The sequence below is a fragment of the Buteo buteo genome, chromosome 11, assembly GCF_964188355.1.
Source record: "Buteo buteo chromosome 11, bButBut1.hap1.1, whole genome shotgun sequence".
NCBI classification, from domain to species: domain Eukaryota; kingdom Metazoa; phylum Chordata; class Aves; order Accipitriformes; family Accipitridae; genus Buteo; species Buteo buteo.
In genome coordinates this window covers 27,880,508-27,905,855 of record NC_134181.1, presented here as the reverse complement: position 1 = coordinate 27,905,855, position 25,348 = coordinate 27,880,508, and the positions used below count along the sequence as shown (strand labels likewise).

Genomic DNA, 25,348 nt, shown 5'->3' with positions numbered 1-25,348 from the left:
TAGTGTCACACTCACAGTGCCTCACTTCTCTCCATGTCTTCAGGCTTCCCTCCTGTCTCCCCACACCTACCACTATATGCTGTGTTGCATAATTCAGCCTCTTACCTTCCTGCAGGTACATCACAGCCTGAGAGTAGTTCTGCAAGGCATGATGAGTCCTGCCCAGACTGCTGTAAGACACAGTTTTAGCTACAAGGTCGTTCATTTGTGCTGCAATGCTGAGGTGCTGCTCCTGATAAACTACTGCCCTCTCATAGGTGCCCAAGGACTCATAGGTCAGGCCCAGGTTCCCGTAGGCTCGGCCTTGGCAAGTGGGGTTGTTGGTCTCCTCCGCAATCTGCAGATCTAGCTGGTGATACTGCAGGGCTGTGTCGTACTCTCCCATCTGCTGGTAGACCCCACCAAGGCCGCAGGCAGCATCGCTCTCCAGAGCTCGGTCCTTCATCTCTCGAGCAATGTTCAGCTGGCGCTCCAGGCAAGAAATGGCTTGTTCATAGTTCCCCAGCTGACTGTGCAGGCTCCCCAGCTCCCCGTAGGCCTGGGCTTTGTTAAATGCCTCCCCCAGCTCATGTGCCACCACAAGCCTCTTCTCAAAGCACACCAGAGCCTGCTGCAAACTTCCCATAGCCCTAGAAGGGAAGAAAACAGCAGCATTTATTTTGCCAATGTTTTCTTGAAAGAAGATGTTTTGACATTTCCTCTAGAGGCCAGCTCAAACCTTTCAGGCAGAGACAAACGCTCCCCCCAGGAGACATCCCTGGCCCCTTTGAATCAACCTTCTTGAATCAACCCTATAAAATTCTCTTCCTCTCAGGGCAGAGCAACATCAGCTTCCTTATTTGAGCCAGTAGCACAGTCCTCAGCACCCAGAGGACTCGCTTCTATGCCACATCCCCATGCATGTGTACAATGGCCACACGAACACACCCCATCAGTAACACAATGCCTCTGTTTGTACTTATACTTTACTATCTGTCATTAGTATACACATGCAGTGCTCCTTACCTGTGCCCATTGCCCAAGCCCCGGTAGGCCTTTGCCTGATCTTGCATACGGTTCAAGCTTTGAGCCACAGACAGGTACTGTTCATAATACTTTATAGCTTCCTCAAAATCTCCCAGAGCCTCATAACAATCTCCGAGATTCCCATATGCTCGGCCCCGATCTAGCACAGATTCATTTCCACTGAGCTGCTGCAGCATGGCCAGCTGCTGTTCAAAGTAGCCAATAGCTTCCTCCATGACATTCATGTTCATCTTGGTAATGCCCATGTTACCATAGACTTGGGCTTCTATGCTGGGGTCCTTCAGCTTCTGTCCAAGCTCCAGCTGTTCTTCATAACACTTGAAGGCCATGGTGTACTTCCCAAGTGACATGTACACTGCAGCAAGGTGACCATGTGCTCTGCATTCACCCGGCATATCTCCCAGCTCCTGGTACACCTCCAGCTCCTGTGTGTGGTAACCTAGAGCCTTGTCACACTTCTGTATCATTCTGTATGCAGAGCCCAAGGCTGCATAGGCACTGGCTTCCAGCCTCCTGTCTTTAACATGATGGGCTAAGCTCAATTGCTGCTCATAAAATTTTATTGCACCATTTACGTCTTTTTTACAGACAAAAATATCCCCCAAGTTTCCCAGAGCTCGGAATTTGGCCTGGGAATTGTTCAGAGACTGCGCCAGGGACAACAGGTATTTTTGACACTCCTCTGCTTTGCTGAAGTCCATCAAGGCTTTGAAGGCCAGGCCCAGGTTGCAATAGGCTTTGGCTTGGCTCAGCTTGTCATGAAGATCTTTTGCTAAGGCAAGATCCTGCTCATAGTACTTAACAGCTTCCTCGTAGTTCCCAAGGCAGTAATGGGCATAGCCAAGGTTATGGCAAACTTTCCCTTCCCCTTCCATGTCCTGCAGCTCTGGGGACAAGCGCAGGTACTGCTCATAGTAAGGGGCTGCCTGGACGTACTCTCCTCGTGAGCAGTGGAAGTTGCCCAAATTGCTGAGGGCCCGTGCTTCACTCTGGATGTCTCGCAGCTCCCGGGCAATGCTGAGATGATTTTGGTAGTGCTGCAGAGCACGGTCATGAGCACCCAGCGCTTGATAGGCAACTGCTAAGTTCCCGTGTGTAGATGCCTGAGAGGCACGGTCATTTACTTCCATAGAAATCTGCAGCTCCTGCCGATGGTACTTCACAGCCTGATCATACATGCCGAGAGCGTTATAAGCGTTGCCCATGTTGCCATAGGCCCGGCCCTGGGCGGCGTAATCACTTAGCTCCTGAGCTATGGACAGATGTGTCTTATGCAGCCGCAGTGCAGTGTCATAGTCGCCTTTCATCTGGTGAATGATTCCTGAAAAATAATGGAAACGGGCTCAACAAAAACATTCCTCCCTGCTAACCCTTCTGCAACACCTTTGCCATGCCAGGACTTCTTGCAGCCCAGCCCTTGGCAGCTCATAGCCTGGCCCTTTCCCCAGGGTTTCTACAACAGGCAACCCCATCCCTTCCCCACAGCACCCTGATGCATCCCCGGCTGTCCCTTCTCAAATGAACTGCTTCCTCGCTCCTAACAGGGAAAGCCCGGGGAAGGTTTTATATTATACATAAAGCACACATTCACCACAACAACTGGACAGTTTGGCCTTACAAAATGCCCATTTTCTTTTTTAATTATGCTACTTTTTTTTTTTCATCAGCAATACCTGGTGAATCCAGAGCTCATACCCAACACACTGACCGAGAAAGCATTTGCATTTGCTTTTCCAACTTCAGTCAAATCATCTTGTACTTGTTATGAGACATGGGAACAGGAGCTCTGAAACTGCTAATGTTACAACTTATGCTTTAATAAAACTCTATGCTAATAATACATGTGGCTCTTTTGCAAACACTTGTGAACAGGCCTGGAGATCCACAAGCCGCTGAAGGAGGCCCTGCAAACACAGATCCTCCAGATTCATCACAGTTACTTGATACCTGGAGACAACTTCAGGTCTTTCCCTGCCCCTAAAAGAAAACAGCTTCCAGTTTCCATCTCCATATCACAACCAACGTGTTGAGGGGGAAGAGATGTGGAGGGTCAGGAGGCAGCTGCCCTCCCCAGCCACTGGGAAGCGAAGCACACTGTGATGAGGCCCCACACATGCTCCTCCTCTTGGTTTGTATTTTTAAAGAAGACAGAGGCTTTACAAGTGAGCCTGGAACATGAGGGCTGAAATTTGCTTTCCCGAGGCAATTTGGATCTCACGGATTCATTTTTTAAACTCACGTAGGATTGAAAACCCAAGTTCCATTACATCAGCATGAAGGATTCCGGCTGGATTACCTGTATTTCTATCAAAACAAGTCATTCAAAAATACTGCTCACTTTCCTACTAACATGAGGCTTCAGAAGGCAATTTAGAAAACATGGGCAGAACAAAACAGGATCAAAACAGCAAATGCTTGGCTGCTGCTGACAGTTTGTTTCTCTCCCCCTGCACTGCAATCATGATCAAAGCTAGTGCTCATGGCAGGAGGGACTGGCTCCCTGGTACCTTAGTCCAGCTCCTGGCCAAATCCTTCCTCAGCTCCAATGAGCCTGTGGCTCTAATTGATCAGCATGAGCTACTGCATCTCTGGCTGATGCATGCTGATGTTTCCTTCTGGTATGACAAGGGAAGGTTGTGGCAGCAAGGATGGGATGAACTAAGCTGAGTGACCCCACGTGAATATATTTTGGCCCTCCATCTCCTATCTGGAGACATGGCCAGTGCTGGGGCTCAGAGGACAGCCGCACTGCCGCACACAGCAGAACGTTCACAGGAAAGACCAGCGATTTCTGCAAAAACCCACAAAGTAATTACAAGGTGAAATTGGATTGGACACAAAGCTATATAACTTAGAAACTGCAAAAAACAGTCTCTGTGAAAGCGTCCCATTGCTTCAGAAACTAAAAAAGATGGAATTAGCTAAATCCCTCCCCTGGAAACAACAAGAGGTGTCTGAGTTGGAAGCAGGCAGAACCAGTGCTGCCCCAAGGAGACTGCGCTCCCAGCCCTGTCTCCTGAACGCTGTGTCCCTACCAGCCAGCACCTCAGGGTGCTTTGGCTCTGACATGGGCAGCCAGGCCCTACCCAGCGAGACGCAACACAGCGGGCCCCATCTGTGAGAAAGCTAAACACATGGCTCATTGAAAACCACCCCGAAAACACAGGGTTTCCAGAATAAGGGGACGACCAAGCTTTTCCTAATCTCTTACTGCTAACTGGACAGACTCCTCAAGGAGACAAGACATGCCCTTGCTCTCCACCAGCAGCACTCACCACCTCCTCTGAGGAATCAGATGTAGGAAAGCACTCAGCTTGAAGTGAGCGTAAAAGGGTGAGAGAGACCAGAAAACAGGTTAAAAGCAAATTTGAGTTCAGCTGACTGCCTAGATAACTTGTTCTTTGATGAGATTCCTCCTAATTAAGAGTCAGAAAGCAGAAAAGAGGACAAAAAAAATTATTAAAAATTTTTAGTGGTGACTTTGGCACAAAGGAAGTGAGCGCTACTCAAGATATACCAATGAAACCCAGTTAAGAAGCACTGCTGACACAGAGAAGGATGGGATTATTATGGAGGAAGGACTGGACAACCGTATGTACCAGAGCAACAAGAATGGGGTGATGAAAATCAGCAGTAAACTACACGAAGACAGGGACTTCAAGACGACAAGGGCAGGGAGTCATCATCTGGAAGTGAGAAGAGAAGGAGCTATCCAGTGAATTGATGTATTTCCAGTAAAGAAAGATAAATGCAATTCCTGTTAGACACAGGAGAGCTAATCAATTTACAGACCAATGCTGGTGTAATCACAGAGGGGCATCAACCGTAGAAATTATTTTCACCACCAGAGTGCCAAGGCTCCAGAACAGCCCTATAGTAGGATAGTGAAGCAAACAAAACAGCACTGTTAAAATGGCACATGGTTAGTTTATGAATCATGGTATTTGTATTACACAGTATGTGCAATAACAGGAGACTGGATTCAATGCCACAGGAGGCATCTTCCACGTCTCTCAGTTTAATCATTGATTCCCCTGGTAACTCGGAGCTTCTACAGGTTTTCTGGGAGAGTATCTGAGGCCAGCAACAACCACTCATGGGCCAACGAATTACACTGGGAACACAGACATCCCTTATTGTTGGAGCACACGCTGCCTCAAAAACACATTGTTTGCCCCCATGAGTTGCAGCTTGCACTGCCATGGTGCTGCACAGCACACATACCATTTGCTCTTAGGCCACCTTCCCAAAAATGCTTATACCACCAAATCATGACATGACCCATAATACCCCAGGCAGAAGTGGCTGCTGCAGGATGTGAATGAACTCCTCAGTGAGCCTCTCTATAAAAAAAAGCACATTCATAGATCATTTCCTAATGCTTCATTAATGCCAAGAGTGTCATGCTGAAAAATAAAACATAGCCTTACTTCTCAAGGAACAGAGTAGGAAAAATGTCACCAGGACACTGCCAGGAGCTATCAGCCACAACTGCCTGAGGTTTGCAGATGCCAACAGCCTGAAATACAGAGTAACAGGACAGGCAGAAGGAAGACTGGCTGTAAAGTCAGACACCTGGAGGAACTCAGAATGGCATGCAGACCTTTCCCACCACATGGCCGGAAACACACACCTACCTAGATCTTACAGAGAGACTACAGGGACGTAGTCTGCCAGAGATGCACGGGCACCACAGACTGGCTGCTAACACCTACAGAGCCTTGCTGCCCTAGTGCCTGGAAACAAGAGCAATCACCTAGTTCACTCCCCTGATGTGTTGCTGCTACTCAGTGGGTTCCCATCATCCTTTCTGTACACGCTGTCATCCCTGCCCTAATTTCCAAGCATAATGTTCTGCCTCCCTCCCATCAAACAGCAACTGTGTTTTCCCATCCTCAGTCTATCCTCAGCTATACACTTAAAATTACTGTCAAAACCAGAGACAACCTTGGCCCTGGACTGCAGACACATGCCTTGCTCTCAGGGGATGATGACTCTACACCTTGCTACTGGTTTCATGTATGTTTTATCTGTGAGCCATGTCAAGTGTGAGCTGTTTCACATTCTTTCCCATGTCCTGCATGATGCAAGCTCCTTAGCTGCAACCTTAGGCAACAAAACAACTGCAAGAAACAGACCAGATGCCTCTTAGGGAAGAGAGGGGCTCATTTGGGGCTGCAAGGGATTCTGCTCTTGGAACATGCAATAAATTATTTATTTAACCTCCATCTCCCCAAATCTAGATCAGTTTCCAAGTTGATACCTTAGATACCAAGATGACACCCAAGCAGGTCTGGCCTGTGGTTTGGTGCTTCTGTTGTCCACATAGCACTGAGATGGGAAAATTTAGGTTGAGAAAAACATCTGCAAAGCTGCTCTCTGCAAGAGGTGTTGGGAGCAGTGTGGAATGCAAGTTCCTGCTTTTAGCACCTAGTACATTAAAAAAATGCATTAAGAGATAACGTCAGGAGCTTGGTGTGAAATCCATCCTTCAGCTTACCATTTCTCTTGTGCCCCCCAAACCCTTCTAAATAGCTCTTGTACTAGTGTATCTATTAGCTGTTACAGTCCTCAGGCCAGACCACTGCTGCGTGCAGAGCACAAGATGCTCAATCAGGCTGACGTTCCTCTGGCCACCCGTGGATCATCAGCCTTAAGATGTGAATCCTACTGCTGTCACAAAGTTCCTCTCCTTACTTTTCCACCTCAGCCCTCTTATACTCATTGGATCAACATATCTGTTAGTGCTGGAGATTATTTTGGCGGTCAGCTGACTTGACAGAGAAGGAAAAATCTTTGGTATCCAAGGTCATTTAGGAGGCCCTAGTGAGCAGATAGGATGCCACAGCTCAGCCTCAAAGCTTAAGCACTCTGAAGAAACTCCACTTCACTGTGAGGAACAGAAAAGTCAGTGCACAGTGGTCACCATTAAAATGCCATTGACAACTCAGACGCTGCGTCCACAGGAGTGGTGGATGAAAGATGAGGGTGCTAGTGAGAAGTCCTATGCTCACTGTAATTACCTCTCTTCTTCAACATGGAGGAACTCACAATGGAGAGAGTGTCAGGGACACTGACCCAACCCAGACTCTCTCCCACTGCCACTTCATACTATACCTGAGGATAGATAAGAAAAGGAGTACCTGGGGCTGGAGATAATAGCAATTCCTGCCCCAGGACACAAACCTCTCCTGTCCTGCATGAAGGAAAAGGAAAGTGGGAGAGGACAATAGCAAGTCAGACACAGAGCATGGCTTTGAAAGGCAAACAGCAGCCAGAGAAGTAAAATTCATACTAGAGATTAGGGCAACAGGTTACTGAAACAGCCAGTGCTGCCACGCTCTGGAGAGGCTATGGATGGGGTTTTACCCTGGATGGAGTTTCACCCTGGATACTATGTCCACCAAAAAGGCTGCTCTCTGTCACAAGCCCTGCTTGAGCAAATTCCCAGAATTTAATCTAAAAAATTAAGGTTGCTCTTGGGAAAAGAGGAACCTGGTAAGAGACCCCACACAACACCTCCTGGTATGTTCGATCATTTGCCAGGGGTAATTACAAAGGACGGCCCAGGAAGGAAAGGTTCTGACTCAGACTCCAAAATCATCACCTACCAAATATATTCTCTCTTTGTGCATTCCTCAACAGACAAAAATGAGGTTCGTAGATGGATGGGAGATGAAGCCTTCACAGTTCTAAAGGTTTTAGTCAGCCTCTTTACTGCCAAGAAAGGAGAAAAACAGTGAGCAAATGTTTACGAGGAGATATCCAGGACAAAACCAAGCAGCATAACAGAGAACAAAGCTGTGCTCTCCTCGAGCTGTTTGCTCGAGCTGTCACCCATCTGTTGTGGCACTTAAGGAAGAAGGATCCAGAAATACACTGTCACTTCAAAACATCAGCATTCTGACTCATTCTTACAGCTATAATTACTGACTTCAAAATAAAAGATACGTCTTATGGTCAGGCAGCTAGACTACTTTCTGTAATAGTACACGAAGGATGCAGTAGAACAGACCCAAGACAGGAACCCAGCAGACGTGAGGGGAGATGGCCAGAGAAAGCCTTTACTACCTTATACAGTATAAACCACCCAAAATGGCACAAATTACATTAATCTACAAGCTTTCTTTCTTTAATGATGAATACAGTTAGAACTGGGTAGAAACCTGTATGACATCAGAAAAATCATCATAAAAGCTACATTCTGCCTATGCACATCACCGATTTTTCCAGTTCAGGCAACAAACTGTAAGAGGAGAGAGAATGTGTCAGATGAACTTTGGAACAGTCTTTGCAGCTCCTGTGTTGGAGCCCAGCAAGCGATTATGACAGAAGTCAAAGGGACCTCCAGTCTCCCACTAGCATTAGCCAGCGCAGAACAAACCTCTGCGTCGTGATGGGGTCACAGCTACACCATGGCCTCCAGCTTAGACTGAGGTAACATCACTCTTGACTGAACCTGCTCTTTCAGAATGAAATACGAACATGCTGAAAGTTGAAACGGCAAACCTCGTTCTGAAGCTCACCCATGTCCCAGCCCCCTCCTTGGTGCAGACAGCAGAGCCTAACAGCATCATCCTCTGATGCATGCTCTGCTGCAATGCAGCTGGCTGGATAAGCGCACCTGTGAGAGGTCGGAGATGAGGGAAAAGGGTCTTGGGCAAGTTAGCTAGTCCTTCAGCAACTGGGGAAGAGATGGCCAAACATAACATTTTTTGATCCTAACTGCAAAAACGCTTCAAAAGGAAATACCTGGCACCTTTGGACAACACGACAAGCACACGAAGATAGGCAGGCATAGAAGTTCTCTTGTAACTGCAAAGAGATGCTAAGCACCAAGGGAGAGACTTGAAACTGTGTTTTATTAACAATCTGAAGTGTCCTCTCTCCGTGGCAATGGGAAACCTTAAGAGCTGCAGAGGCTGGAAAGCCAGCTCTCTACATGGAGCCTTGGCATTTGGAAACACCATCTGCTTTGCAAAGGTTGACAATCTGAGACTTCTGGTTAAACTCCACATCTCTCTGTTGTGAAGGGCTTGATAACTTGTGACTTGCCCTCAGTCCATTATCTTCTGCTTACTGAGTCACAGAGCGCATTATATCTCCCTGCAGAGCACTACAGCAGCTGGGCTATGTTATATTCTGTGTCTGTCTTGCTCAGCATTAGATAGCATACTTAAGAGAGCTTTCCATCTAAATCAGTGAAATGCAAACAGAAAATGTCTGTTGCTTCAGCGAAGAGGCCAACTCTTAACATTCTGGCTTGGAAACACACATTTAGATACATTTTTTTGCCTGTCAGCATGGTTATTTTGATGAGGTTTTGTTCTGCATGTGGATTAGATGAAAGAGACAATTAAGACTTGACTTTTTAATTGGTACTGGATGCATTTTAAACAGCAGTAATAGACTTTCTCAACAAGAACTGCATGTTCTCTTTCTCCAGTATAACTTAACTCTGACAGAGAAGACATAAAAATATAGCCAAATAACAGCTGAAACGTGAGATCCTGCACTCAGAAGCTAGGAAAACTATTCTAATACAAAGTGTAGAGTGGCTGAGTCAGCATACCAACCAAAAGTTATATTTAGGCTTAAATCCAACACAAGAAAAACATTCTCTGCTGCACCAAAGCTCTTTCCTTGGTTGTTTTTTTGTTTGGTTGGTTGGGTATTTTTACAAAAATTTCTGGAATTACATGCTGAAAACAGATTAATAATGGTATTTACACAAATTTTCTAGTCCCAACTTGATTAATTTTGAGCCAGCAAAACGGTGAGAGACTTTAAACTGCAAGTGAGTACTGTGAAGGTTGAGAAACAAGAGCAAGTTGCTTTCTTTCGCAGCAGCGTTTGTTTCATTCTGGGATGAGGCAAAGCAACTACAGCGACTATCAGCACTTGCAGCATATTGCTACGCCCATCTTGTCTCACCATTTCTGTACCAGTTTTGGGGGTTTTTTTTTGTGATGCTGAGTAAGACAGAGACAGACTACATTAAACATACAGGCAATTAGAAATCCTACAGAACTTGAATTAAGCTCTTTCTTCTAGCAAAAGAGCTGTGGTCTGCCCAATGGCAAAGGGCTCACGAAAACAGGAGACAATATGGAAAACCCACGACGGCTCATCACCACACTGATGTAGGGAGGAAAAACAAAACCAAGTGACAGCTTCCATTTCCCCAGACTGCATTTCCTCAGTTTCCTGGATTTGCTCAGAAAGAACTGGGGCAATTCTCCAGAAAGCAGCAAGTGCTTTGGAGAGGAGGCAAACGAAAGTAGTTCTGATCTCTGGATGTTTGCCAGTGCTGCTCAGAGCACACCCACCCCCATTTTATAGGTGCTCATGGCTGAACACAGCCGTGCCATCTCCCAGTAACTACACCATCAGAACAGCCTGCACACCCCGTGTTCAGCTTCCACTGGAAATAAAATGCATTAAGTTAAGCTTCACAGCAAGAGGAACTTTCCCTCAGTCCCAACCATGAGCTGGGAAACCAGTGTGATCCCCAAGCATAGCCAAGGACGATGTCTCCATCTCCCCCACCAAGGACCCAGAGCTTACACCTCGCCCTGCTCCCTGCCTGGACAACCCAAGGTCCCATTCCTCCACATGGGCCCCTCTATCCCTGCCACAGACTGGTGGATCCCTCACGTCTCTGCATCTCCCCAAGACCAGTCCCATGCTGGCAGCAGAGATGGCCAATGTAGTTTGTGCTTTGCTAGACGCATCTGCTATTGTTCTCTGCAAAAGCCCTTACATAGGTTAGAGGAAGCCAGATGCAGGCTTCATCCCCCCAGCCCTCTTGCCTGTTGGGTGCTCTGCCATACCAACAGAAATGTTATCAATGCTCACTGGTCTCTAATGCTAAGCATGCCACAAGCGCTTTTGCCTCACAAACCTATTTTTGCCTCACACATCTGCCCTAATTTGTGTAAAGGAGGAGATTCGCAACAATAATTAGAAAGCTAGGACTGTTTTGTTTTCTCCAGCTCACCTTATCTTCTTTATTCAGCCTCTGAAGACTTAGCTATTAAGAGAAATTAAGTAATTCATCAAGCCCTTTTCAATTACCTGCTGTTGATAACATCAGAGTACAATTAGCATCTACAAATGAACCAAGTGCCAACTGCCAAGCAGAAACAGAAGCTAATTTACAGCGTGGGGCAGCCTGTAAGAGCTGAGATTCAGGGGCTGCCAGCAAACACATATTTTGTTATACCAGCAACAGCCCTGTTCTGCCACTCCCAGCCAGCTGAGAACACATCCTTAATGACAGCTGGAACATCAGCAGCACAAACGCCACATCCCATGGCAGAGATGGAAATCCATGTTTGTTCGCTTCCACATCTGTCACCGTGAAGAAGCAGCAGGAATGGACTTCACTCTGATGTAATGCAGTCCTTCCCAGCCTGCCAGCAGGATGCCAGTGTCTCTCCTTAGAAGAACACAAGACTCCTACATTCTATTATTTTAATGGGTACATTCTGAAAACAAACTTAGGATTTGACCCATGTGTCTCCCAACTTACAAGGCAGCAATACATTGACATTTCCAGCTGACAAGCTCCCAAAGAAATGGCCAGGTAATAAACCATGTCACTTCCTGCCCTAGTGCAAGACTTACACTTATTTCTGACACCTAAATAGCTCTTCAAATGCACTTTACCTTTTCATTTCCCTTTTGCCATAAGCTTGTGCTTTCTGGTGTCTTTCTAAGCAGGTTAATAATTGAACATGGGATACATTACATCAGCACACAATCTGCCAAGTGCCTGTTTAATTTATGAAGACAGCCTGGTGAAACTGGGGTAACTAAGACAATAGCACACAGAAAACCTCCTGCATCCTGGCAGCAGCTCTGACAGTCACGGCATTCCCTGACAAATTCTGCTCCATGTCAGGGCCTTACCTAGATTGGAGGAGGCTCTGCCTTCAGCAGCTCGGTCCTGCAGGCTCTCAGCGATGTGCAACTGTTCTTCATGGTACTGCTTAGCCCTCTCCAGGTCCTGCATACATCTAGCTGCATGGCCCAAGCCAGCATAAGCTCGCATCTCAATGGCCTTCTCAGCCAGCTCCTGGGCCAACTCCAACACATAGTTGTGGTAGGACATAGCTTTGTCGAAATTTCTCCGGTAGTGGTAAGCACTGCCTAGGTTGCTGTAGGCTCGAGCTTCCTCCCGCTTGTTCCCCAGCTCCTTGGCGATCTTAAGATGTTGTTCATGGCACTGCACTGCATTTTCAAAATCCCCCATTGCAATGTACACTGCTCCCATGTTGCCCAGCTCCCGCGCCTCAGAGAGCTCATCTTTGGACTGCTTTGCAAGGAGGACACACTGCTTGTGGCTAGCCAGTGCATTTGGGTAGTCCCCAATGGCTGTGTACACATGGCCCAGACTGCTCAGTGCTGAGGACGCTGCCTGCAGGGATAAGAGAGAAAAAATAAGTACAAGTATGCATGGGAACAAGTCAGATGGCCCCAGTCCTAGAAATCAAAGCCACAAAAGGCCACTCTGGAGAAAGAATGTGACTACCAGCTAGAAAACCTGCTCTCTGCAGTTCTTCTACACCCCTCAGGGCAGCTCAGGTGGAGGCAGCAGGAGCGAGGTTGACTTGGGAAAACAGGGCTAGGATTATCTCTTTCTCTGAAGCATACAGTGTGTGTGTGTACCTGGTAGAGGGGAAGTATGGCACTGCAAAGATGCAGAGACCACCAAGGAAACACAGAAAGTGATCGCTGCAGAAAACTGCCCTCCAGGGCCAGCCTGAGCCGCCTCCCAGAGCAGCACTTCTGTACGCAGCCACACCTCAGGTCACCTCTCATAACTACTTTAACATCTACACCAAGTCCTGCTAACACAGCTAATGATCCTGTGCATGGCAGCTCTTAAGAAAGCAGACAAATAGCGATATTCACCTGCAGAGAACATTGCAAACAAATGCTTGCTCTGTTCTACCCTCCACCCAGTAAGCTCACATCAAAGCAACAGACTCCTGAGACTCTGCAGGATGATGCCAAAGCACTGTCAGAGATCAGCAGCAGAATGCGTAACTTGACATAACCACGCTGCAGGTTGAGCCACCATGAGGACTCTGCAGTCTCTTCTTTCCAGGCTAAACAGTCATTGAATAGCTGCTGCTGGAAAACTTACACTGGCAGCCAGAACTCAGCTGGGAGAAGGGAAGTGCTTCTGCTGCTTATCTTGCAATACCAGTAGGCCAGAGTGCAGCCACCAGCATCTTCACGTACCTCTGCTTGGCCAATCACACCACGCTCCCAAGAGCACAGTTCTTACTGTGCAGCATCAGGGTCCTTCTAGAACAACATCAGTTGTTATTGAGCCCCGAACCACCTCGGGACTGCAGCAAAGACAACAGTATTTCAGCAGCTGGAGCCTCTGTCCCCTGGGGACATCTTAAATAAATATAGCTATTTGAAAAGCTGAGTTCTTACCACTGAGAAACAGCTGTATTTAACAAGACAAATTATCTGAGAATCAAGATTCTTTTGACCACTGCATCTACCAGGATGCAGGCCTTCCTTCCACTGGCAGAGACAGAGCATACACAGCCAGAGAGCAGGGCAAGGAGCCAAGAGCAGGGGTTTGTGCCTTCTGCCTAACGCACATCTGCTGCCTCAGCGTGGCTGTTCACTCCAAAGCCCTGACCCCGAATCCTCCGTGGTCCCTGCATGTGCATTTCCTTTGCTACCCAGCTGCTGCTGTGACCCAGTTTCACGACAGCCATCTTTTCCAAACCTCCAGAAAGGAGCAGTCAGGGTGAGTGACTGCAGAGAGACTGGTTTCACCCCTCCCTAGCACCCTAGCTCAGGAAAGATCCAGCCCACCCTTCCATCTGAGATGGTGACATAGCATCTCAGGACACTTGTCCTTGCTGTTTGAAATGGCGTAGCCCTGTGCTACCAAGAAAGAGGCAGCCTCACCCTTTTCCTATCCTTGGCTATGCGCTCCCACAGGCTAGTGTTCTTGTTCATGTAGTGAATTCTGAGCTCCCTGATCACCTGTTCAAATTTCCTATCTCCTAACAGGCATGATCTTTACACTGAGTGGTGTGATGAGGGGGAAGAGCAGCTCACCACACCACTAGGCTGCAAGTAGGTGGGGCCCCTTCAGCTGTTCCAGTGTCAGGAAGAAAGGTATGCTCCCTCTGTTCTTGCTTTGCTCAACTGCTGGAGCCACATGTGTGGCATACTTTTATTTTATTTTGCTACTTCCCTCTTGCTATGACTTGGATGGCCCTCCAATGCAGCTGATATTGGTGCTTTTTGTTTAAGGAGCAAGCACACTTTAGTGTTCTGGGTGTAGTATCCCTAGGCACAACACCAAGATCTCTTCCATGAAATAGCATTCCACATGGTAAGCGCAAGCCATGCAACTGAAAGCACCTCACAGGTCATGCCAACCAGCTTGGACATCACAGAGCTGGAGAAAGGCTTCAGTGCAACACCACTGATAAAGACACCAGACTAACCCCCAGAGAATGCAAGGCGAGCTGTAAAAACTGAGTTTCTTGCTCTGCACGCATGAGACATGACTCAGACCACAACTCCACAGCAAGGTTCAGACAGCAAGTGGACCTCTGGGGTTAAATTCACCTAAGACTTTGCAGATTCAAGCCCACCTCTTTTAACTGTTCTAAGCAGCTGCTTCTTCCACACTGCAAGCACACAGAAATGTACACTGACATCAACGTTGGAAGAAAAACACTTGCTTAAATTAAGCAGCTGGAGTAGCTAAGGGATAGTCGTGGCTTCCCATCAGTGCCCAGAGTGGCCATGATGAACCTCTCCAACCCACCCAGCATCAGACCAGGAAGTCCTGCCACCTTTTCCCTGTGAAGTCGTACATCTGCCCCCACAAGGTACACAAGTTAGGGAGCTTTCCCTCACCCTGGACACTTGCCTCACCTTGATGAACTGGTATATTCCTGCTTGGCTCCCACCTGCAGACTGGCTATGCCCCACAGATGGAGGATTTTAATTCCCTTCTCCAAGGCAAATGATTAACCTCTTCCTGACCATGCTATCTAGAGATTAGATATAAAAAGAAAGCGAATCAGAAGAAGAGAGCTGGCTCAGCACCTCTCAGCTGGAACCACATTTTGCTATTGAAATTATGTCCCTGAAGAAATGAGCCTTTAATGACTTTCAAAAAAAGTGGCAGCAGAAACCTTCCTAAAGATTATTTTTACTAAAATTGTATCACGATAGGAAGAGTAATGCTAAGTCAGGAAGATCAATGGGCCAGGGCAAGAGGCAGAGAGTAAGAGGCAGCAGCATTAACAGTAGTATTTCCACACTGAGGAACTGTAAATATGCTGTGCTGAGTCAAATTAATAGGGAAACTATCTTTTCTGATACAAGAACCTGAGGTGACAGATTAGCTATTAAATACAATTTATAGGTCATAAGATAGAGAAGTTATAAGGAAGCTCTCCCTTAGCCAGCTCTGTAAATAGCCAAGCTGCATTTGCTCTCCCTGAGGCATCCTTTCAGACAGTTTAATTATAATGGAAGAACTGCCAGAATTCAAAGTGTCTTAATTTTTTTCACTTAGTGCTGCAGATGAACTTCATTCAATGCAAGGGACAATGCAGGCAGAGCAGCAGCCACCATTAGGAAGCCCTGTAGCATCCCTGCAAGGCCGTGGTAGCTCTCCATGACAGCAGGACGGGAAAGCCTTGGGCTCAGTCCCACAGATGGTGAGAGCAGCACTGGATTTCATGCTGCCAATACATGCTATAATGAACTAGAAATAAGTTGCTTTTGCTGCTGTAATTACCACAGACCAGAGAGGGGAGCAGCTAGCAGCAGCTCTTCAGTGACATAGTTACAGGCTGGGGACAAAGCTACTGAACATGCTGTCACATGGTCAAATGGTTTCTTGGGCTTAGAAGGTGTTTGTCCAACAGCAAGCACCACAGGTGGTGTGAAAACCAGCTAAACCCTCCAGAAATAAATGATTTACAGCCTCTGCAGAAGCACAGGCACTTGGCTCAGAGTATCAGGGACCAAAGGCATATTCACTCCAAAAATTACCTCTGCAGGACACCCTGCAGAGCATTGCCACCTTCACTTCATTCCTACTTCCCACAACTCCTCATCCCATTGGAAAACTCCACGTCACCAGCGAGACCTGGGATCCAGCTGGCCGCCGCAGGACGGGCACCCAACCGGACAGCAATGCCTCACGAAGGGATCTGGACCTGCACCGAGAGGGCTGCAGCTCCTTGCTCCTGGAGGGCAGGCGCTGGTAGAGGTCCCAGCCCCTCCTCCGTGCTGCCACGACCAGCTGGGCTGCGCAGGCAGGACCGGCTACCTCCGCACGTGCAGCAGCAAGCAGAGCTGGGAGCAGACTTTCGAGCAGCACAGTGAAGTAATTTTTTGGCTGACACTGGTGAGCAAAGGCTCTTATCTAACAGAGGGTCTGACGGGGCCTGTCTTGAGGCTTCTACAAAACCAACATGAAAATTTTTGCTCTGAGTTTTAATACATTTTTACACAAATCTTCACGAAAATTAATAAATACATAGTATTGAGTCATTTACAATCTCACTAGGAAAAATAATGGAAAAAAATAGATACATGCAGACATCTTGCACAAGCCCAGACCAAAATACCGCATGGGGCCCGTTACAGTCTTCAATGTGTATTGGAGCTCCCTTCATCTTGCTGGTGAGCAAAAAATTCACTGCTGCACAGAACAAACCAGTAGGCTGTTTTGGGCAAAGTTAAAACCAGGCACAACACAATCAGCAGAACTGATTTAGCAGCCTCATTGATTTTGAAAGACAGGCCACTACCACCACTTCTGATATAGCTGGGGAGAAAATGGAAGTGTCTTTCTGGAAAACAAGGTGTCAGTGAAAACTGGTGTCTCCTGGGGCTGCTAAAAAAAAAAAAAAGAAAAAAAAAAGTGGACATTTATGCATGCAGATTGCTGAATAAGATGAGCTATGGCAAAGAGCCATGTAGACAGACTCAGATGATATTAATGGGCCACGGCTAGGGAAAAGAGGTATAAATGGAAAGCAGCAGATCTCAGACCTTCTGTGCACAAGAGAAACTTGACAGATGCAGAGACTGCTCATACTGTACATGGGAAGACCTCTTTAGGAGGTCTCCTAGACTGGGAAGTGGATCATAGGATGCAAAATCTGTGTGGCTGGAAATGTTTCTTCTCAGGGCTCCTAATCCCTTTGCCCAACAGCATTTCCAGGCTCACAGTAAAGACCTAGAATGAAGGGTACAAGCTTGGCAACTGTTCTTAGGGCATGCAAAAAGACTTGGCTTACATATCTGAGTGCCCAGGGCTGGATCATCCAAACCAGAATGTGGGAGGAGGACAAGTGAAGCAGAAAAGAAAAATAAGTAGAAAGAGACAAAGAGAGAAATGGAAAATGAAGGGTAAAGAGCTGACAAGAAATAGCCCAACTTGATTAGAAAGCTGGGGCTGTTCCAGAGGCTTGGCTGTTGCTCACATAGACAGCTAGACAAAGGCAGGAAAGGCTGCCTCTACCCTCTGCCATGGCCTTCACACCAATGGTCCCCACATGTTTTATTCTGCAGCAGCTTCTACTGTTAACTGATCCGAGAGATGCACTTCCCAATCATCTTGGAGTCTGCATGAGCAGAGCCTATGGCAATTCCAGCTTCCCCAGGGCTGGTTTCATGCAGCATCTCTTCTCCAGCAAGATAACTATTCAGTACTCTCTATATGCTCATGGGGGCAATCAATGGAAAGACTGTGGAGCTTGACATTAAAGCAGTGTTTAGAAACAATTTGGTGACTACATCTGCTGGGGGACACCAATGACTCACTTCAGGGGGTTAGTAATAGGATTCCAGAAGATAAATTCATCACTGTATACTTAATAAAATCCTCTGCATAATGGGATCCACCGGGAACTCTTAAGTGGCTCACACATTGGGCCAACAGGGTAGGGGTATTCCCATATGCACTGGCAGGAGTCAAAACGTTGCAGTGAGAGTACAAAGTTGACACATGTGAAACAGACTCCAGCTGTGCTAGCACAAACCTCTGCTTGGTAGCAGGGTGATGGGAGACTACAGCTTCATACCAGTGGAGTTTTGCATCAGCAAACAAAGAAAATCAATGCTTTATATATCTGACAAAGACAAATTTTACAGTGGGAGTTGCTTACACCTCCAATTATGCCATTTATCACTTTAATAGAAAGCAGATTCTTCTGCCACTGAGCTGAGGCACAGAAGGGAGTTCTGAAAAAGGCTTCTAATTGCTCTCTTTTTCTTGGGAGCAACAGCCAGCTTAGTTTTTTCAGCTGAATAAGGTAGAGTCTGATGTTAAGCATATGTGCATCACAGAATGACAACTAATAGGGACCTAGTGACTTGGAGACATGTGTTTCTTAGATATTTCACCCCTGTCAGAGAATGGTCATTTCCCAATTATGTTACATTTAAACAATTCTTTAACTGAATGCACAGCCTCCTTAAATGAGAACACTGTATAATAACCCTAAAATGGGCAAGGTGAAAATGCTCTGCCTGGTATCCTACTATTAAGGTAGCTTTAACCCCCAAACACAGACACCAATTAGGATTGATCAGAAATTGAGCTTTTACAGCCAAGGTGGGGAAATAACTGGCATGGACTAAGCATTTGTGAAATTCAAAAGCCTGACTGCAGAATGCTCTTGCATGCTGTTTCCCTCCACTTCCATTCTCCCTCTGGGCAAGGGGTAACAGCAGTGCCTGATCCTACATGATGCAGTGGAGCTGTATCCAAAAGATCAGCCATGCATATTCATAACATCTGTACTCAGGACAGTCAGCAGTATGCTCTTTTTGAGAACCAGCTCTTGCTCTTGAATGCAAGCAAAAGTTTCCTGGTTCACTGAGTGTATTTTGGGGGTGGTGAGGGGAAGGCAGCTTCAACAGGTTGTTTCTGAACACACACACAAAGAAATACTTAAATTTGAAAACATTAACAGGATGAGTTCTGCTGGCTTCACCATAAAGACTAAAATCTCACTGTATCTGACATCAGTGTAACTTTTCCGTATAGGAAGTACAGAGGTTAGCTTACAGTAACGTAACACTATGTAAGCATTTAGCTCTTTCTCTATGTAAGCTCTGTTTGCTTTATAGGTATGGGCTATGTAGCTGTTGTGCACACAAGCAGGACAGTAGCATAACAGGGGATGAGCACTTTCAGAACCTACCAAAATGATCCAGTGGCTCTAAATTGCACTTTATCTCCACTTCTATTAAGTCCCTTTATCATTTCCTCAGAATCCACCATTATTTCATAACTAGGCTTGGAGATCTATTGATTTACGCACTAATGCAAGTTTCACGCCCAAATACAGTAGGTGCCCAATCAACATTCAAAGTTGCCCTTCCCTCCTCCCTCAAAGGTGAGGCTGATATGCCAGTACCACATCCAGTTTTTTCCTTCATGTGGTATGTTTTTGAAAGTAAGAAAGGAAGCAGCAGGCAATATTCTTCTCCTGTACATTATCTGTACACAGAAAGAAGGAACAGATTTGCTTTTAGGTAATTATTTCCTGAGGAAAAAAAACCAAAAACCAAACACTGGAATCAATATCCTTGTCAAATCCAATTTATTTGTAGAAGGTCTCAGTCTTTTACACAGAAACTACCAAAAAGCAAACCCCAAAGAAGCCAAAGCCATGGAACAGAAGCACTAGTATCTGAATGCCTGGAAGGAACTTCATAACTACTGCTAACTGAAAGGGAATAACCAGGAATTGATGACACAATAGAAAAACTCAAAATATACAGCAGGAAGAGATAGCTCCAGTCCCTTCTTGATTAATGATTAAATCCATAGCTCTGCAGGTGTCAAGGACTCGCTGCTTGTGACAGAGGCTGCCATGGGTTGTGCTAACAATCCACTACCAGCCCTCTCATTCCTTACTTGTTCAGGGAAATGACAACGTTCTAGAGGACTGATTATTCTTCGTGTTTCATCACAAAAGAATCAGACAAATTATGTGAATCCAGGCAAGCCTGAACAGCACCATGGCTCGACTGTCAGGTTATTCATAGTCGGTCATCTTCCTGAAACCAAAGGGTTCAGAGGGAACACTGACTTTCAGCTGCTCATTTGGAGATCAAAATAACAGCTAGAGTGTAAAATCCATTTACTCAATCTCCTCCATTATAATTTAGGAGCTAGGTGTCCAGTTCTGCCTAGAAGGCTTGCAAAACCAAACCTGAGTTACTCCCTTAACAGAACTGCAAATATTTTTGACCAAGTTAGCAGTGTTTTGCTGGAAAGCAGTCCTCACCTACACCCATTTCTTAAGAGTAAAACTGCTTGTCACTCATACTGAAAAGGCTGTTCACATTCACTGTGCGAGCCGGTGCAACATCACTCACTGTGCAAAGGCTGGATACCCAGGAGGAGTGTGCTGCTTTTCTGGGGTGGGCTCTGCAGCACTGAATTCTCATTCCACGAAGAAAAGGAAGTCACGCAAAATACACCAGCCCAGGAACACTACAAAGTAGACCTCAGCATCAAGACTAAGCATCACCTGGGGCTCACATATCTTTATCCCAAGTAGCCAAAATTTGGTAGCTTTCTGGACATAGTCTAAAAGGCTCCTGTGTGAAATCGCTTTAGGGATGATTGCTGACTTGACATTTTTAGTGATGATGTAAGAAAAGAAGCCCTTGTTTAAAACCACAAGCTTCTCTGAGGTGGTGACACTGAGGAGTGACTCATGCCCTGGTCAAAGTCAGTCCTGGAAGAAAAAGCCAGCACGTTACAAACTTGGATCTCACAGAACCCAGAGAAGCTCTTTGTGCAGGCAAAGAAATCTCTAACTCCTACAGTGGCGTGCTGACCTGTGCCAATCCTAACACTACTCTTGCTCATAAAGTTGGATACTACTTCACTGGAAACTGAATTCGGGAAAACCTTGGCTGAGGTGGGCCTTCTGAAAACCCAAAGAGCACTGGTCCCCAAATTGCAGCTCTTACACAAGCTTTCTATTGCATTTCTTTTACTGCAATCAGGTACAGGCCTCAGCAGAGTGCTAGGTTTTGCAGATACTGTGAGAGGTAAGTAAAACCAGAAGACTGCATTTCTTTCAGCTAAAATCCATGTGCTGTGGAGGTCAAGTGGGGACATTTAAAGGAGATCCTCAGGAAGTATTACATTTCCCTTTTGAGTCACAAGTCCAAACAAAACAAAGCATATGGCCTTTTAGTGCATTCCCAAGTTTCCTGCACTGGGTCAGATTTCCCTTTGTTCTGCTTAATCCTATCACATTTGAACTGGACAAACCTGTATGAATCCAGTCAAGCTGACCTTCTCTAAAAAGAGCTGCTAAAGACAGAAAGAGAAAGGCAAAGAATTTATGTTCTCTTATACAAATCCAACTACTTGATGCTCAAGCACTATGGTTGCTCACATCACTGAACTCATCCTCTCAGCCATGCAGGTAATTCAGTCTAAGATGTAATGCAGCGCTAGTGCCCTAGAAGACCCAGAATCCTCAAATGAATTCATATGGCAAGTGTTTTCTTAGCAGCTGGTACTTGGCCTCCCTCCTGGAAAGTAAGCCTTCCGCCAGGGTATGAGGGAGTTTGCTCTGGATCCCTAATGAAGGAAGGCTACTGTCTGCAATGAAAGGCTGAAATCAATGAGGCAAAGGATAGCACCGCACTTTTTAATGAGGGTTTCAATGTATACCTACATCACAGGTCAGATTTTTGAATCCCAGTGGTTAATCAGAGGCCCCTCATAGACCAGCTGTTTGAAGTAGAAGTATACACAGGAACAATATGAACTGGAAAGTGTATGTCTGTAGCTTTGTACACCCAGAGCCAAACATCTGGGCCAGACAAAGGCTGAACTTTAGTGAATTGAACAATCATGCAGGAAGTGTCCAGGAAGACATTCTGCAGACTGAGTCAAATCTCTCACAAGTTCTTACTAAGCTGAAATCACAACACCTGCAGAACCTAAGACTTCAAGGGCAGTAGGGGTAAAAATAAAGCTTCTGTCCTGTTAGGAAATCTGGAAAACCAGCCTGCCCCACTCTCACCTAATTCTGTACTGGCTGCTTCACACTCCTCCTTCAGCAGCCCTCCACAGAGGGATTCAGCACACCTGTCCTACCCTGATCTGCTCAGCCAGGTCCTCCTAGCAAGCGGCCAGTATTGAGGTTTCAGTTGTATAAATCAGATCACCCTCAAGCCTCGCACAAAATCAGCAATGATTCCGGAAGACATGGACAAGAATCTGCAAACACCTCCTCAAAAAGCTAGGAAAGTATCGGTGCCAGTCTCCTGGTAAGCAAGGAAACTCTTTGGTCCTACGCCGTCCTGAAGATGACAACACTGCTTTTGGTGTAAAGGGCATACGTCTTGTAAAATAAAAAACACTCAAGCCACAACGAGTCTCAACATAGTAACAATCGGGCACATGTGCTGGGATCCCCTATGAAGCTCCCTCATCCTTCAGCTCAGCCTCCTGGCTGATCCCTGGAAATCCTGCTGGGCCCGTCCACCACTTCAGCTGCCAGTCGGGAAACTGCTGCCAATCCAGCCAACGGTGTATCTGGACCTTACCCATTTCTGACAGCACAGGACTGGGAGACTGTGGGCTGAAGCTGCACACTGGGCAGTGAGTGACTCTTGGCAGCTTCCCCCCGCCGGTAATAATGAAAATACATATTAAAACCAGCTTGAGATCAGCAAGAAGGTTATGTGATGCTAGGCTTTGTGCAAGGGCTCAGACTAGACAACAACTTTCGAAGGAAAAGCGACCCTTTCTTTCTGCAAGTATCCAGTCCATGAACTGCAAGGGCCTGATCTTTTTACGTTTCTGGTTTCTGCAAGTAATTTTCCACTGAGTTCCTAGGAAGTGAGGCTGGTCTCTCACCTCTTTGGAGAGCAGAGATTGGGAGCAGTCTTTTGCTTGAGTGGTTAGCAGCCTGATCAACCATTCTGTTGTTTGTAAATCCTGTGTAAAGTATCATGGGATTTGGAAAGCTGTTTCTCACGCAGAGGCTGAATCAAAAACCAGCTTGTTTCAATTTCTTGAAAGTATCTCCAGGACTCAAAAGATCCCCTAAAAGAACCCCAGAGAAAAACAGAAGGCATAATGGAGAAACAAGAATGAAGAGATAATCCCATGTGCTAAAAATGTTTATGAATATAGATGCACCACAGTCACCCATTTATCTTTTCGCTGCCTGACCTTTTTGATAAGGTATTGCGGGTTTTTTGACACAAGAATAGGAGGACGCTCCTGCCAAGTTACCACCTCTGCAATATATACACACAGTGCTTATGCAATAGGCTGTGGTCCTGTGGTATCAGTAACAGAGAGACACTAAGTTCTTAACAAAAGCTCCCACGTCGTTTCCAATCCCTTCTCCTGAAAAAGCTCAAGAAGTGAAAGCTATTTGCTGTTTAATACAGTAGCAGCAGTCACACCCTGAACTTGTCATTCCTGCACTTCTATTAGCAGTGGCTGCATTAACCACTAATATAGATTATCAATTAGCAAAGCCTTCCTCGGCCTGTTCCTTACTTCTGGAACTCCAATCAGATGTGATAAAGCTATAAGGAATAAGCTATATTCTCCTCTTAAGTCTTTCCCGTTCATGCTGCTACAGGCAGCAGATAATCCACTTCTGGCAGACAACTACGTAATAAATTATTTTGAAGTAGTGGCTTCACTACAGAAGAGGAAAAGGGACAGAAAACAGAAAAGCAGAGAAACAAATACCTTTTCTGCTCATTTTCTGCAAAGCTCTGTCGCTTACTGCAGCAAGTACTACTTTCCTACTTTTGCCTCCACAGCCCGTTTCTGACATCTTACTCAATGTTTTCATGCATGACAAATTGCTTTAGTCTGAAGACTCGAAATTTCCAGTTCTCATTTGTGAGGTATTTATATCCTGTCCTCATTTTCCAGACTGTTTGCAAACAAAACAAAATAACTGCGGTCATAAGATTTTCAGATTTTTCCTTCTGAAAAATTTGGCAGCCCCAGGGACAGACACCTCTTCATATGGATGAGTCCCACACAAATGCCATGGGCAGAGAAACTGCTGTGGGCTCCTTCAAGCTGTGGTTAATAAATGAATTTGATTCTTAGCACTCCATCTGAGACTGACAATAAATGAAGCACAAACGAGGAATTAAGTGACCAGGTGATGATCACTTCAGGATCTTCAGTGAGAAAGAGACAAAGTTGGCCCTATGAGGAATTATATTTTAAAATACCTGAAAGCCACTTGAATGCAATGGAAAAGGATCACTGCTATGAATGATAACCCATGCAAAGCTAAATTCTGCATGGAACAGGAGCAGCACCTAGCCCACTGCTGTGCACCCAAGTAACTAACAATACACAAGCAGAAGGGTAAACAGAAGGGATTTCTTGGCAACAGTTAAGATACTGCTCAGGAAGAACACACACACACATAAAGAGCCTGTTTCGCTATGCAGTATGGAAGGTCTGGGTGTGCTTTCTATTTCCCCAAAGATGTGCTACAGAAATCAGAACCTAATATAAATGCGATTTCACAAGCACATGTTAGCTAACCAGAAGTGTCTTCACCTCACTGCATACACTTCTCAAATTCTCTTAAAAATTATCAACAACTGTAAGAAAATCACACACACGTGCAATGTTTCATGCACATTAAGCTCAGACTGTGACTGCAAAGTGGAATGGGGTAGTAACAGACCAGCCCGTCCCAAAAGACATGCAAGAAGATGGGCTACAGGACTCTAGCCCACCTTCAATGAGCTGGAAGCCTTCATGAAGCCTTCCAGGATGGCCTGAACCATGCCAAGCCAAGAGAAGGTACAGCATGGTGTACCGCCACACAACAGAAGCCAGACAGCTCAGACATGACTGCAGGGACTAAGTCAGTAACAACAAACAGCCTTCCACCACCTCCTACACAACATCTCTCCAGCCTGTACAGCTAAAGGACAGGGAGGTTCACCACCCTCTCTGGAAGCAAAGGGCCAGTGTTTCTGGCTGCTTTATTGTCCCCACAGCCCCTTTTGAGTGGATTGTGCTCTTCACCAGTTGTTCTCCTGGCCTTCTCCATACAAATATAGCATGTAGCATGTGTAACAAGACGCTTTCATCAACAGTTCACTACATCACATAGCTATAGAGACGGAAGTGCCACATAACTCGGTGGAGTCTGAATCAGCCCCAACCCATACTTAAGAGCTGTTCATCACATAACTGAACATTTATGTTACAAATGCACTGGATTGATCACAAGCAATATGGACACTGAAGAACAACAAA

General features: G+C 46.0%; 1 protein-coding gene across 5 annotated transcripts in view; it reads right to left on the bottom strand.

Annotated features, from left to right (window-relative positions):
• Positions 1-25,348, bottom strand: part of TTC28 (tetratricopeptide repeat domain 28) — a 202,181-nt gene that overhangs the window by 43,038 nt on the left and 133,795 nt on the right. For 4 of the 5 annotated variants that reach the window (XM_075041105.1, XM_075041106.1, XM_075041107.1 and 1 more), the window contains 3 exons: positions 11,941-12,448; positions 1,006-2,347; positions 106-629 (listed from right to left, as the gene is read on the bottom strand). In XM_075041105.1, coding sequence (XP_074897206.1) covers positions 106-629; positions 1,006-2,347; positions 11,941-12,448 — 2,374 coding nt within the window. Of the gene's footprint in view, positions 1-105; positions 630-1,005; positions 2,348-7,637; positions 7,744-11,940; positions 12,449-25,348 lie in introns of those variants that run through there. The other variant, XM_075041109.1, reaches the window with a different exon arrangement.